Source organism: Amblyomma americanum, chromosome 3 (genome assembly GCF_052857255.1).
Source record: "Amblyomma americanum isolate KBUSLIRL-KWMA chromosome 3, ASM5285725v1, whole genome shotgun sequence".
NCBI lineage: Eukaryota > Metazoa > Arthropoda > Arachnida > Ixodida > Ixodidae > Amblyomma > Amblyomma americanum.
Window position 1 is genome coordinate 98508886 of NC_135499.1, and position 16786 is coordinate 98525671.

The 16786-nt window shown below is 43.3% G+C and overlaps 1 protein-coding gene across 1 annotated transcript in view; it reads left to right on the plus strand.

The window, feature by feature from the left end:
- Positions 1–16786, plus strand: part of LOC144124742 (uncharacterized) — a 204893-nt gene that overhangs the window by 37596 nt on the left and 150511 nt on the right. The window contains exon 2 of the mRNA XM_077657602.1: positions 12785–12949. Coding sequence (XP_077513728.1) covers positions 12910–12949 — 40 coding nt within the window. The 5' untranslated portion in view covers positions 12785–12909. The remainder of the gene's footprint in view (positions 1–12784; positions 12950–16786) is intronic.

Sequence of the window (16786 nt, forward strand, 5' to 3'; positions counted from 1 at the left end):
TACCTTGGGTTCGTTAACGTGCACGGACATCGCACACTACACGGGGCTCTCAAATTTCGCCTCCATCGAAATTCGACCGCCGCGGCCAGGATCGAACCCGCGTCTTTGGGGTCAATAGAGGAGTACCATAACCATTGAGCCACCGCGGCGGCGTAATGATCTTTGGTAAGAACTTTTTTTTCGTCCTTGGAGAGATGAATTCACCAAACGTTCTTCGCCACATCTATTCGCGGGTTCAAATTTCATGTTATATGTCATCTGATGCGTCCGGGAATACGTTTGTCTTCTACTGCTTATGCACAACAGGGGTCAGAACGGCTCGTCTTTCCAATGCACGCCTCGGCAGCAAGGACGCTACTTTTTCTCTTTGACTTGCACACCTGCAGGCGCATGCATTGTGAAGAAATTAAGCTCTTTATTTTTTTTAGAAAAAGCTGCCCTCAGTTCTTTGCGTTCAGCGTAATTCGCTAAAAAGGGGAAGCCACCTTTTTCAGGTCACGAAGAACAAATCCTCAAAGCGGTTGAATTAACGCCTATCTGAAAGATGCTACAACCTGTGCTTTAACATTAATAAAAAAAAATTTGAAAAAAACGAAGTTTCGGCTTATAGATACGCAATTATGATAATAAATCAAAAATCAATGTTCGTTTGTTTGCAAATCAAGTTAATTTGTTTTTGCACAGTGAATATGTTTACTGGACCGTGCGACACGGCACATTGAAATCAGATAACAGCATTTTGGTACAAGACATACTTGCCAATTTAAAATTTACTTTTCGCAATTATTGTGGCACTAGTTCATAAACGTAAATTATAAATTTTCCTGTAAAATTTGTTGCAACTATCCTGAGCGCTATTTGATTATTTTGTCTTTGTGCTGCGATGGCAGTACTTAGGCTTATGATCACGATATCATAGACCTTTCTGAACGTTTATCGTTTATGAGGATTTAACTTCAAAAAACGACTCAGGCTATGAGATACGCCGTAGTGAAGGGCTCCGGAAGTTTCGACCACCTTGGTTCTTTAACGTGCACTGATATGGCACAGTACACGGGCCTGAAGAATTTCACCTCCATCGAAATTCGACCGCCGTGGCCAGGATAGAACCCGCGGCTTTCTTCTGCTCAGCAGCTGAGTACCGCAACCACTGAGCCACCGCGGCGGCTAGATCTTTCTGTAGGTTCGACGTATCGGAAGGTCACCGTACAAGAGCTGCACGAGGAATTTGTTTGAATCCAGAGCAACGGTCCTGTCGCCAGAGGACTACAACAATTAGAGATGTGCCTCATAAGTCCACTGGAGGACAGCTAGGTTAAGCAGTTTATGAATGCCTTTGTTTGAATCCAGAGCAACGGTCCTGTCGCCAGAGGACTACAACAATTAGAGATGTGCCTCATAAGTCCACTGGAGGACAGCTAGGTTAAGCAGTTTATGAATGCCTTTGTTTGAATCCAGAGCAACGGTCCTGTCGCCAGAGGACTACAACAATTAGAGATGTGCCTCATAAGTCCACTGGAGGACAGCTAGGTTAAGCAGTTTATGAATGCCTTTGTTTGAATCCAGAGCAACGGTCCTGTCGCCAGAGGAATACAACAAGTAGAGATGTGCCTCATAAGTCCACTGGAGGACAGCTAGGTTAAGCAGTTTATGGATGCCTTTGTTTGAATCCAGAGCAACGGTCCTGTCGCCAGAGGACTACAACAATTAGAGATGTGCCTCATAAGTCCACTGGAGGACAGCTAGGTTAAGCAGTTTATGAATGCCTTTGTTTGAATCCAGAGCAACGGTCCTGTCGCCAGAGGAATACAACAATTAGAGATGTGCCTCATAAGTCCACTGGAGGACAGCTAGGTTAAGCAGTTTATGGATGCCTTTGTTTGAATCCAGAGCAACGGTCCTGTCGCCAGAGGACTACAACAATTAGAGATGTGCCTCATAAGTCCACTGGAGGACAGCTAGGTTGAGCAGTTTATGAATGCCTTTGTTTGAATCCAGAGCAACGGTCCTGTCGCCAGAGGACTACAACAATTAGAGATGTGCCTCATAAGTCCACTGGAGGACAGCTAGGTTAAGCAGTTTATGAATGCCTTTGTTTGAATCCAGAGCAACGGTCCTGTCGCCAGAGGAATACAACAATTAGAGATGTGCCTCATAAGACCACTGGAGGACAGCTACGTTAAGCAGTTTATGGATGCCTTGTCGTGCCACCGGAACTCACCAAGCTGAGTTGCCCAACCTGAATAATCATCATGGCAACAACCTTGAATGTGAATAACCTTTCCTACCTATCTTCGGCCATCCTTTCCCTTCCTCCCCTGGATGGCTCTTCGTGTGCAAGGCATCGCGCATGCGCTAGACTCATGCTTCTTGTAACTCGGTGCAATAAAAATTTTTTTTCTAACTCTTTCGCAGGCTTCTTTTATGAATTTTTACTAGGTATAATGGCACATCCGCGAATCCGATCATTTGGTGACTTATGGTAATTGTGCCGTTATTCCAAGAATCAATGGCGATTTTCGAAAGCAGGATGCAAGTGCTTGAATACCTATCTGATAGACGATAAGCGTCGGCCTCTCGTTCGGCCGAATGCTGCCGCGATAATGGATTCAACGTCAAGCCAATGTGTCAGAATGGTAGCGGTTTCCCTAAATTGGAGTGGACCACCTTTGATGCCAATTTTTAGAATGATCACCTGGCGTTGGTGCGATGCCGTTGTGCTCGCTTCTTTCACTCGCTTATTTTTTTTCTAATCATTGTTTCAAAAACAACCTCCATTCACATTGCGCCCTGTAACCAGCGATGACAAGACCTGTAAATATGTTGACATCAAAGCATTTTAAAGCGACCTCATTGTTTGCAAAGGTGGCTTCTCTATTTTCATTCATTTGGTTATTTCAAACTGAATACCCCGAAAGAATGCGCGGTCAAAAAAATTTTTTGTACCGAGTAAAAATATTGTTGGTAATAAGTCGCTGAAATTTATTCCAATGATTTATTCTGGAGCACAGTGCCGTAAAATGAGGCTCTCATACAAGTACTGCATTGCAAGTGGGCTTCCTCATAAAGTGAAATACACTCCTCTGAGCATCATAAATGGCATCGTATAAGATGACAATTGCTACGAAAATTGCCTGCAAAAACAACTTAAAAAGAGCAGACATCCACTCATGAAATGCATACTTATGTACGTTCAATGAAGGTCTTTCGGAGTCCCGAACCACTTATGTTTGCATACCCAACAATTCTGGACAAAAGCATTTCTGGGGGGGAAACCGTTTACCGCCGTAATATTTAATATAATATAAGATTTCACTATAGCGCTCAATATTCCCGCAGATTTGTTTTTGTTCCCGGTGGAACTTTATGTTATTTCTTTTGCTGGATGTTATTCGTTAATCACTGGCATGAGGGTTACCGCTACATGGACAGCACTGGCTGAAGAACAATCGACTTACGTTAGCTCAAAGTTGGATTCGCACAGGAACCGCTTAATTTTTTTGCTGGTTGTTCAGTAAGCCTCCAAGATATCTCGCGTTCTAGTTCCTGGAAGCCGTCTTTTCCAAGCACTATACTAGAACTTGTGCGGTCCCATCAAGTAGAGCGATTATTCCTGCGCTGTAGTGGATAATACCGCGTGATCAGACATAGCGCCGAGATTATTAAAATAAAATCAAATCAAATCTTTTATTTTCTCTCTCAAGGAGAATGAAGGGGAGGCGGATAAATTCCGCATGATTGCGGCTTGAACAATCCCGGCCCCCTCATGTACAATTCGGCAGCAGTTTGAAAAAAAAACACATTTAGCTTCAAGAAGTTAGAAACAGATTTCGTTAAATACACTTCAACTTAAACACAATTCCTATAAAACAACCTTTCAACACCATTTAGAAAAAGATTCTGCAGCAGTACAGCAGTACAGCAGTACAGCAGTGCAGCAGTACAGAGCACTTCATGGCAGTCAAAAACACAGGATACAATAAAATAAGCAACAAGTAACAAACATCAAGAACACCAAAAAGTACAAACACGAGCATACAAAATTTATCGGGGGTTAGCTGCAAGCAAATGTGCATAAACTGCTCGTTTGGACATCTTTTCCTGGCAGACATCGATGGCCGCAAGATTATTTATAAGAACAGCTGCGTGATAAGAAAAGGACGAGCGACCATAATCTGTACGACAGAAAGGCACAATCCATGAGTCATTTCGACGAGTATTGTAGAAGGAAATGTGGGGTCGAAGATTTATTAAGTCCAAGAAGCTGCGATTACACGCCAAAACGGACGAGCGATATGTAGACATGAGACGAAAAAGATAGATGGATTCTATGGGAAGATGTTTAGAGTTATGAAAGTTATCAGAAATATGCGCATCACATGAAATATCAGCAATTGCACGCTAGGCACGTTTCTGACAGATTTCAAGTTTCTCTATGTTTTCCTTATATGTACTTGACCAGATTAGATGGCAGTAGTTTAGTGTAGACAGAAAGAGTGCGTTATAAATTTCGCGTAACTGCGGTTGGTAAGAAGTGGTGGTGTCTGTTTAGTATCCCGCAAACCCTTTCCAAGTTTATTGCAGAGTGCTTCAACATGCTTATACCACATTAAGGGTCTCAGAAAATGTTACGCCAAGGGTCTTAATTTCGTTAACAATACTTACTTCCACACTGTCTAAAGTATCTTGCCTTCGCGGTTAACATTTGTGTGCTTAGTGCTTAAAAGAATAGCCTGTGTCTTTTTAGTGTGCAACCGTAAATGATTTCTTTACGACCAGTCGCTATCAAATGACAGTGCATGGTTTTAAGAGTAAATTAAAGCATTAATATTTGCCCCTCTGAAACACATAGCAGTATCATTTGCGGAACCAACCCATGATATGGCGTCATGCAGGGAAAAAATACCATTAATATAAACCACAAATAACAAATGCCCAAGGATACTTCTTGCGGTACTCCGGAAGGAATGCTTTTTATGTTAGAATTATGATTATTTTGATTTAGATTTTGACACCTGTTATCAATATATGAAGAAAGAAGAGGATATGCACTGCCGCGCACTGTGTAGTCCTCCAGCTTAGACAAAAAGGTTTCATGATGGACACAGCCAAACGCTTTTGAAAAATCAATGTACATACCTAGCACAAGTTCTTTACGTTCATAGATGTCAATGATGAGTTCCTTTTCATCTAATAGTGCTCATTACGTGGATTTCCCTGTCACGAAGTCATACTAATACAGCGAGATCAGAGAGAATTTGTTTAGGGAACAGTAAAGACGCGTGTGCATTATCTTCTCCACACTTTTTGAAAATAGAGGCAGTACGGAGAGGGGACGGAAGTTATTCCGTCCAATCTCTTCCTTTGTATAGGGCCACCACTTTTGCAATATGCATGTTCCTGGGAAAACAGCTGCATTCTAGAAACAGGTTATATAGTTGGTATAAGACAGGCGCAATCAGATAAAGGACATACATAACTGGAGATATCTGCATGTCATTGACATCCAGTGATTTAGAAATTTTCATTTGCCTGAAATGCAGATGTAGTTTTTGTTGCAGTTGTGGGGAAAAATACCATGCTATTACTGACTGAAATTCGTCCGGCAATTGGGACCGAACTGATTTCCAGCAGTCTGCTTGAGGCACTCAAAGCAATAAAGTGACCAATCACCATATCAGAGAGCGCCTTGCCAGTCACATCTCTACTACCCACCTTCATGCTTATAAATAGTTTGTCTTTTGCATCGTAGAAGACTCTTTAAACGCTTCCACAGCAAATCAGTATTTTTAATTGCATCATTGAAATGCGTCATCAAATACTGATGCTTGGCCTGCTTAAGTTTAACAATTAAACGATTCCTGAATGATTTATACGTTTGAAGCTCTGAGACATAGTTTGTATTTACGAAGTTGCAGTACAGCTTATTTTTTATTTTAATTTCAGCTAGAAAATAGCTTGTTTCATGGCTTTAGTGAGTTTTTGTTATTTACGCGTGACACGTACGGCAAATTTTTTTTGTAAAGGATTGTAATATCTGACATGAGAGCGTCATACATGGAATCAACATCAGTTTTTTCAAGAACATGAGTCCAGTCGTGAGCTTGAATATCAGTGCGAAAACTGTTCAAAGAAGTATCTATGATGTTTTGAAAAAGCAAGGTAGGTGAGCTGTCTGTCTTCGGGGCATATTTATCCTTAATAAATACGAAAATAGGAAAGTGATCGCTAATATCATATACAAGAGTTCCAGGGATTGCAGGTTTATCAACATTTGTAACAAATACATCAATTAGAGTTTGCGAGGATGATGTTATACGTGAGGGCTCATTTATGAGGTTAACAAAGCCATATGCATCAAAAACAGACAGCATACCAGTTCGACAGGTTGAATTGACAAGCATGTCAATGTTTACATCGCCACCAAGAAATAATGAGCACTTATTTAAACATATGAAGTTAAAAATATGTTCAAGAAAGCGCGAAAAAATTGCGACGTTTGCGTGTAGTGGACGATAAACCACGGCGAAAAATGTGCAAGCATCACGAACAGTCAATACCTGGTAATTTGCATTTGACTCAGAATATTTTTCGACGATATGCACGTTAAAACAATGTTTCTAAAGGAGCAGCAAACGACCGCCCCTTTTATGTAGACTGCAAAGTGTAAAACTATTATAAGCCGGATGATTAAACGAACAGGAAGCTTCGGTATACAAGGTTTCGGATACCATAATAGCATCAAACTTGATATCTACGGAATTCAGCAGGAGTTCGAAATCATCATGCTTATATTCCAGCGAACAGGCATTTAGGTGAAGAAAAGATAATGTGCCATCAGGTTTTAGTCTTTTGAGGCAATTGAGCTGTACTGACATTTTGTGTATATCTTTCGTTACCTTTTGTGCAAGCAGCTAAGCCTGTACATACTTCAGTCACTGATAGAAGATGAAGACACAACCATAGCCCGGTCTGGAAAGAATTAATCGATGTCAGCTTCACTGAGGATTTGTACTGCCCGCATGCCATCGGCCTGCCTTGCGTAGATCTTTCCATTGCTTTTCCAAACGGACTTCCAACTCTTTTCGTACTCCTTAACAGTCATGCTAGAAGTTTTTTAAGTGCTGGGCATTGGTGCTCGTTTATGTAGACGGGCTCTGAAGTGTTAATACCGATGTTGCTGTTCGTGAAACGAGCCTTTTTCGCTTTCGCAAGGACGTTACTCGCTCGTTTCCTACTGAAACTACAGTGAACCACTAATTGCCAGCACTAAAACATATGAATTTCTAACTTTAGGAGGCTTCTTCTCTCCCCTCTCATAGTCTTTACTTCTATTTATCTCTTTTTTTGTGAAGCCCCGCAATACTAGGATCCGGATATTCCGGGCACTAATTGCTATCGCTGTGAAATTACCTTGACTGATGTGGTGGTTCGCACGACAGAAATATTGAATACCACCTCAAGGAGCGAGGCGTTGTTACTGCAAGCTGGTGCCCGAGTATGACTGAACGCTGTAAAGCACTGTCCACGCCTTCTAGATGCGACTAAATCCTGAAGCAAGAATCGAAAACAATTATGAACAGCTTCGGGTTTAATGTTATGAAGAAAGGATCTCTCTCAGGGTTCGCACTTAGGTAACGATGTTACCAGTGATATTAATATCGATGACTTCAGTTAGGTATAAATACATCCACGCTAGAATATCGAACATCTTCTGATTAGCAGCTTATGTCTTTATTAGAAATACAATTCTTTATAGGATCGGCTGAAGGTACTGAAAGTAGTTTCTCTGATGTACTGCGGTCAGTACTGCACTCAAGGTATATGTGTGCTACATAAAAGAATCGCAAGCCCCGCATTTTATGATGAAAGAGCTTAATCTGCACTTGTCCCGAGGTATTCAGAAGATGCATCGCGGGAATACCGCATATATGGTTTATGGTTTATGGGGGTTTAACGTCATAAAGCGACTCAGGCTATGAGGGACGCCGTAGTGAAGGGCTCTGGAAATTTCAACCACCTGGGGCTCTTTAACGTGCAGTAATATCGCATAGTATTCAGGCCTCTAGAATTTCGCCTTCATCGAAATTAGACCGCCGCGGCCGGGATCGAACCCGCGTCTTTCGGGCCAGCAGCCGAGCGCCGTAACCACTCGGCCACCGCGGCGGATAATACCGCAGATGAAAAGAAATCAAACACACACTAGGAATATGAAGCGAATTGTTTAAGAGTTGCCAGAGAATTGGTTTCCATTAATGTTGAAGAAATCAATATAATCGTTTCAATACACCACATCACACGAGCTTATAAAAGCGATTTACCTTAGAGTTTCTTTTTTTTCTGTGGAAGGTGCAACGCAACAGGCTTTTCGTTCAAACAAATTTACAGCATAGCCCAATCGGCAAGCAATGCTGAATTGCGCTTCACTAGAATTTTCAATGCTAATGTTGATGTCAACTATTTTTCAACAGAATTCACATCTCAGCATGGAAACAAACTTTGCTAACAATAGGGACGCAGCTAATGTATGTCTTTTGAACACACTGAGGCACTGAATTTTCGGAGATGGGCCCTTTGTTCAATTTCGAAATAGTGGGATTCAGATGGATGAATGGATGTATGGATAAGGTCGTACACAATAAATCGGGTGGTGGCTCGTCACCTTGCCATGACTTGTGAAATTTTACTCTTGTCTTCATTTCAAGCACCATTCGGATAACCTTCGCTTGGATACTTCTACACGCTTAAAATATGCTTTTCCCACAGTGTCGATACACCACAATTGGCATACATGCAGCGCCGCTTTTCGGCTCGCATAAACCATACTAGGTGGCGACACATGAAATGCTACGCAGCATGGGCGTGACCTTGCATAGTGAGGAGGGTAGCGCATTCAAACCATTCGCTTTTGCAGCAGTGTCCAGACGATCGAGAGCCATTACGCATTCGCGCAGCTTTTACGTGTCGTCCAGCGCTCATTTTTCGTTTAAGGACCAGGCGGGACCAGGACACCAGAGAGGAAATTCTGAGGAGACTACTTGTGAGTACCGCAGCTATTCACAGCTCACATCCTTCGCGTAGTTTGTGTTCCATTTGCGGCCAAGTACATTGTTTTTGCTCCGTACTGTTGTGCCTAGAAAGTTTATTTACAGTTACCATTTGTACGCAACAGCTCCTGACAAAGGCTGCACAAATCGGTGGAAGTATCGTGAAAAATTTGGCCCGTTCGATGTTCTGACTCGTGTTCGAGGTATTCTGCCGCCAATCCTATGCACGCAAGCAGATTCCTAGGCGTGCATGCTTTGAACCTGCCGTGGCAAGTGAAAAAAAAAAGTCTTGACGCTTTTTCGCATGCACATGCTAATAATAGGAGGTTCAAACCGCCCGCCCTCTGTCAAAGTACAAACTAGTAAAAGCTCGACCATTATTGTGAAGCGCGTAATTCACAAGTGGGACACGTGAGCAATTTCGTGCCTGCATCATTTCATCTTTCGGGAACAGTGTGCGACCAGATTTATAAGCTGACAAATTTAAGTCTTGTACAAAACACGGATTGAGCAGCACGCCTACATTTTTGTAGTGCACCAGTCACTCGAGCATAAGTATATCTACGTGAAAACCGCATTGTTTGGAGGTGTGAAAGTAAAAAAAAGCGTTTGTTTTTATTACATTTACTGACGCTGGTGTTCAGTGATCGGCATCAAGCGACCATTTTCTTTCATCTTTGATAAACGCAATTGCTTTTTTTCTTCTGGCTGCGGATGGACAGGTGCGAATTTCATGCTATGCAGACCTGTCTTTTACCTAAATTGCACTGAAACAAACCAAGATTAGAGGAGCCTTTCGTTAAGGGGAACGTAAACACCCGGTGGCTTGTTAACATTGGCAGATCCAAAGCCTTGTTATTCAGCAATAGCGTGACCGCTTAGCAGTGTACGAATAAATGTTGAGACAGATAGAAAACCAGTACAAAATGCGCCGTGTTAACAGGTAACTTGAACTGGTGTTAGAAAATGAGGTACGCTGTCTGGTTATAGTTTTCCTTCCACTTACGCAATCCAAGACAAATTTAAATCCCGCCTTGTCGTACAATTTCCTTTGAATACCTGCGCTGGGATAGTACTACAGTCGGTACTCGTGCAGCGTAACAACTTACCACGAAATTGTGTTAAAAAGGAAAAACAATTCTCCGGGGAAGATCTGCATACACTGGTTATAACGACGGAACCTCTGGTACCCTTCAATCTCATTATAGCAAAGTCCAACCGTATTTTCTTTATGCCCAAGTGTGTTTATTGAATTTGTAAAAGGGTTCTCGGACCAATCGATTCAGTATTTATGGTGGCAAATAACTTCCTGGTTTTTTGTTGACAGAAATTTCAGAAAGCTTTCAAAATACGAAATAAATCTCGTTCACTCTGCGCTACGGTATTGTAACCTTCCCAACTGATATTTCAATGAACTAATCATTTGAGCTCGCCGCATGAATGTTAGCGGGCGCCACCGACTTCTAAGATGTGCGCGGTGCTGTACACAACTGAAAATTACTATGGCAGCCTTGATTAATTTCGCATCACTAATTTACCTTCGCCTTTCGTCTTCATTTGTATTTTGGAAGGCAGAACAAAATCTGCGTTTCAACCGGCATTAGGTTGCCTTCAAATAAATCTTGCATCAGAGGTCGATTCTTCAAGTTATAAAATTTTCAACAGCGTAAATCACGATCGCAGGAAGTACAAGGACGACAGAAAGAGCGCCTCTTTCTGCCTACCTTGAATTTCCTGGGTATAAATTTTTCGGTTTCCTATTTACCACTTATCAGAGACGATATCACGCGTTCTCACTGTCCCTTACGAAGGTGCGGAAACACTTTGATGCTTATGGTAACGGCTGCTCATTTCGACTTAGTCAGTGCGTACACTTATTCCAGAACACGAGTGCAACGCTATACCGGGGCTTGACAAGAGTACAGTCATGCCATTTTTTTTTTATTTCGTCTTCTTCCAACTGCTTCAAAAAAAATCGATGTCCGCCCCACTAGACATTACGTAAACCGACATGGCCCATATATAAGTTATACAAAATATTCATAATTGCTCTTCTTTAAATAATAGTTAGCCGAAATTTGGAAACATTGCCCATCCAATCGGCACCGACAGTCGGTGATATGCGCAGTAATTGACATCAGAAATGAGGTACGTGTTAGCAGAAAAAATTTATAACTGGCGATGAACAGCTCGCATGAAAATGGCTAATATCAATAAATTTGTGCTCGCCGGGGATCCCCAATGGGTCCCCAATGCCGCAGGATATCTATTGCTGATAGGACGGGTACAAGCTTTCGTCCGCCTGATGCCCGGCTTCTTTATCTTGAAATGCGTGGGAAATAGTCCTTTGACCCCACCTTGAGTACAAAGAAAAAAACCGTGTGTCATGGTGGTGATTGGCCACAAATGCCTTATGCCACAAAAAATTCGCCATCAGCATCACATTTAAGTATTTCTTCCAGCGGCGCCATTTTTATTCTCGGAGTGTGCACTCTGTAAAAATAGCGTAACAACAGGACTTGACCTCTGCTCCGCCTGTCCTATTTCGGCAAGGCGTGAGAGCACGAGATCATTTATTTGAAGTTAATGTAGTAAGAAATGATTGATCTTTTCAAAATTGTTTCCAGACATGTAGTTAGCTTGCAAACAAACTGTTTACAAGCTCAAACAATAGCTGAACGCATTGTAGGGAATTTTATGTGGTGCAGCGCTTCGGAGCAGATTCATTTCTTCCTCGTTGTTCTTTAGGAATTTATTCTGGCGGAACGAATGTCTGCTACTTAATGTTGGAGCGAAAGAGAATATATTTCGTTTAATTTTGTAAATCTCCAATTTGATTTAAAGTGTTGTGCGCCGTTTAACTTAAATAGATCGTATATAATAATATACCAAAAATAACAGCCACTGTTGGTGAAATGGAAGCGAAATATTGCAGTTGTTTTCAAATCAAGACGCAGCAATTGAACTGGTTGGAACACACACACCGACGGCAGCAGTCTTGTGAAGCCTACTCGGGAGAAGAGCCGGCTTTTATAAGCGCCTCCTTCTTATTCTTATCCGCCGTTGTCTCATATCTAACGTCTCTACGGAAGTACTCCTGTCCCGAGATTAGCGTTCGTGCTAACTATATATATATTTTGATTGGGTTTTTGTGGAGGAAGTCTCTGGATCAGGAGTGCGTTCCGGTGTTGCATTAGAGTGGGCCGATCCTTAGCTTGCCCAGCGCAGACCTTAGCTAGAAAACTCCTTCTGTAATAAATCCGCAGGGAAACAAAATTTGGCTCTAAACTAATGCTAAAGCTTTCGAGCTGTCAGAAAGAGAACGGCAGTAATGGTGTCCAAAGACAAAATCAGATTAGAAGCAACCCTGCTTCATACTTTGCCTGGACGCAGGGACCGTACCATCGTTCTCTGCTGGACTTCATCAAATCAGCTAGCCTTTTTTCATTCATTTAATTACTCATACATATTTCATCACACCTTCACCCATTATTGATGCCCTGCGGCAATAAATTTCGCTTTACAAAAGATTAACAGAGCAGGATGTAATTACCTATGCAGGTGATTACTATTTTTTTATCCTGGTTCATATATTCGTCATAAGGCTGTGTTCATTTTCAGAGAAACTTTTTTGGCAGGATTCACCACGAGCACTACTGTGAAAAAGTGGAGAGTGTGCAGTCTACATGTGAGAGATTGATGGGGTTTCCTGCTGGTGTGATTTCCATTATTTGCAGGTGTCCGCAGGGCATAACCTGGAGACAACGGATCATCGCCGAATTCCAATATACGCACTGGTGCCGTACGTAACCAAGCACCCTTCACCGGAATAAATACCCCCACGTGTAATAAGAGAAACGCCATGGACTATCAGCCGGACTGCGACCGCCAAGTGACGAACGGTGAGGAGAACTTGGAGGGAGGGAGGCAGACCTCTTTCACAGTCTCAAACCTATTGAACCGGTTGTACTCAACGTGCAACCGATGTCAGCGCAAGTTAAGATCCCCAGGTGGTGGAATTATTCCAGAGGCCTCCTCTATGACACCTCTTTCTGCTTCTCCTCTTTTACTCCTTCCTTTATCGTCTTCCTTTACGGCGTGGTTCGGGTATAAACCAACGTATGTGAAAGAGTTATTGCTCCATTTTTCTACAAAACTAATTTTAATAGAAAGTGTCACTGATCCGAAATGACGGCTACTGATAATAAGTCTTCTGTGGTCATATCTCAGTTTTACGAAAATTACAGATCAGACATTTTCGTTCATCCAGGTATGCTGAACCAGCCACGCCATTATCACTTACGTTTTCAATTGAGGCCTGCATTTGTGGACAAAACACAAACTTCTGGAAAGTTGATCCTTGAGATTACGCTGTAAGAATAATTTAGTTAACGGTCATGTTTACACAGAAAACTTACTCTTGCCCTCTAGGTTGCACACCCTTTGTTAGTTGGCACTTAAATAAGTGGATGTTTATTTCGAACCGAGATAAATCAGCTGTATTCTTTGCGTACTCTTTTGTCTTTATTTTTCTTGTATGATTGCAGATGATTTGCATAGTTTTTAAATCTACTCGTACAGTGCGTTTTTCAGGATATCACTCATAGTTACAGTGTGCACGTTTGGTTTCATGGGGGCCTTGACAGCCAATTTTTTTTTGTGCTTGTATGGTTATCAGCATAATTAGCCCGACTACGCCAACTGCAGGATAACCCCTCTCCGGTGCTTGCCAAAATAACTCCATGGGTAAACTGCGGCCACCCTATGCCTGAAAGATTTTTAATCTCACCCGTTCACCTAAATTACTGCCGCCCCCTCTGCCGCTTGTCATCTCTTAGAATCCACTTCCTTGCCCGTAAGAAGCAGCGGTTATCTTTCCATCCCATTACATGCCCCACTTAAGACCATTTCGTCCTTTTGTGTATTCCCCCGCAGGGGGGCGCCTGCAGCTTGCAGGCGGCGCGACGGTGAGTGGCGACACCGCGGGTTCCCGAGCATCCGCAGGGACATCCCCGCAAGGGGATGATGGTGAACTGTGCATCACCACGGACCCGAGCACCCACGCCTCGCCGTGCGTGGCATCGCCGTGTCCGGGGAAAAGGGGATCCTGGTGGTTGAGCCGATGCCGAGCGTTTGGACCTTTAAGGCCCCTCGGCGGAAGCAACACACCACTTTGGCCCCAGCTTCACGTAGACGGCACCTCCGGCCTGACCCGACCGGGGGAAATCGGCAGTCGCCTTTTCCTATCCTCCACTCTGTCTTTCACTTTCCTATCTCTTTCTCACAACTCTCCTATCTCCTAATCACTTCTTAGTTTCTTTCACTTCTCATAGGCGGCCAGGGTTAACCATGTGTGGCCAACCACCCTGAGTTGTGTCGGATTTGGTTATAGTTGAGGTGTACAGCTGGCGTGGGCAGGACTTGCGTTCAAGTTCCTGTCCCGTCCCCTTGTTGGACTCCATGGTGGGTGGCTGGCACCATGACTGAAAAACTTCATTTTTTATGACTCCCCCCCTTTCAAAACCCGATCGCTCTCTCAAGAGAGGGCGGAACGAAGCAGCAGACCTTTTTTCAAAAAAGAAACCGACATTGACATTCACCAAGTTCTATTTAATCCACAGCGAAAGTAATGAAAAACAAGCAAGAATAATTTCTCCGTTCCTTGTGTCTAAATGCCTAACAGATACCCTGGGCCCTGGCTACAAGGTGTCTAAAATGGCCAGCGGAGACTTATTGTTAGAACTCCTTGACAACACCCAGAACTCTAAAATCGCAAACATTGCATCCATCGGAGAAATCCCAGTTTCTATAACAGCGCACCGATCCCTAAAATCAGTCCATGGTGTCATCTCTGAAAATGACTTCATACACCTAACCGAAAAATAATTTCTGGAAGGCCTGTCTGACCAAAATGTCACAGATGTGTACAGAATCAAAATCCGGAAAGACAATAAAGAAATAGACACAAAACACTTGGTTCTAACATTCAATACAAGTACATTACCAGAAACCATCGATGTAGGATATTTGAAAGTAAATGTCAGGCACTACATTCCAAACCCAAGAAGATGCTTCAACTGTCAAAGGTTTGGCCACGACTCACAGAGCTGCCGCGGCCGCAAAACGTGCGCAAAATGTGCTTCCAAGGATCACGTTTCTGAGTAATGTGACGCAGCCCTGCGCTGCGCTAACTGCGAAGGAGAACATGCTGCATACTCCAGGGCCTGTCCGTCCTGAAAGAAGGAAACAGAGATTATCACGATAAAAACAAGGAAAACATTTCATTTAGAGAAACAAGAAGGCGATTTGCCGTTACCAACCAGTTCACCTTCACAGCAAAATCCAGCTTTGCTGATGTGGTGCGCAGGGGCGGTGCACCACACAGCACCCCGGTGCCTGCCGAGGCCACTTCCATCGAGCCAATGGCAGGGCCATTCACGCCCCAGGCAGGGTCAGCGAAAGCTGCCTTGCCATTTTCACAGCAGGGAGCGCCGGTCCATGGGTCGGCATGCCGCAGGACTTCCCCCGTCAGGGGAGGCCTGAAACTAACACAACCGCGGCTGCGCGGTCCTCCAGCACCTCTGGCGAGGTGATGGATACAACCCCCAGTCCGCCCGCTATGCAGCGGCGGAACAGCTCTCTTGAGCGAAAAAAAGACATACCCCTCATAACAGGCCCTGAGCATAAGTAAACGCCTTAGCGTTCTCACCCCAAAAATAAACATGGCTTTCTTAATTCAGTGGAATTGAAGAGGAATTATGCGGAACTACAGCGACGTAACACATATTTTAGGGTCAATGTTACCCACAGTTTTATGTCTTCAGGAGACCAATCTTGGTCCACAACATGTGCATATCCTTAAACATTATAACATTTTTAGACGCGATCGCGAGCAGGCAAATCGACTCTCGGGAGGCGTCGCGATTGTCCTTCAAAGCGGCGTCCCTGCTCAAGAAATCAAACTTTACACAAAACTTGAGGCAGTTGCAGTTAGCGTCGTTACCTACAAAACAATAACAATTTGCTCTTTATATCTCCCCCCACACATCACATTAACAATACAAGATTTAGAAGGCCTGATCAATGAATTGCCGGAGCCATATCTGGTAGTTGGCGATTTCAACGCTCACTCGCCGTTTTGGGGAAGCGAACGCTGTGACTCTAGAGGCAAAATAATCGAAGATTTTCTACTGTCTGTCTTTTAAACACAGGAAAGGCCACATATTGTTGCCCAAGCTCAGCAAAAATGAGCTTCCTTGATTTAGCTTTCACATCACCGTCTCTTTTTACCGATTTTAAATGGGATGTTTTAAATGATCCTCTGGGAAGTGATCACCTACCCACTGTCATCAGGCTCTCGTCTTCCACTCCAGTCATCCCCACAAGACCACGGCGCTGGAAATTTCACCTCGCCGACTGGTCACTTTTTACAGAAAGTGCCACTCTAGATAAAGAATTTTCTGAAGACCTCAGCATAGATGAAATTAATGAAAGATTTACTACATGCATAATATCTGCTGCAACACTCGCTATACCACAAACAACAGGACTCGTACAGAAGAAACACAAAGTATGGTGGACACAAGAATGTACAGTTGCAAAAAAACAGCAAAATAAAGCATGGGGCACCCTGCGCCGGTACCCCACTGCAGAGAACTTACTCATTTTTAAAAGGGCCAAGGCGAGAGCGCGGTACGTGCGCAGGAATGCTGAGAAAACCTCCTGGCAGAAATATGTGT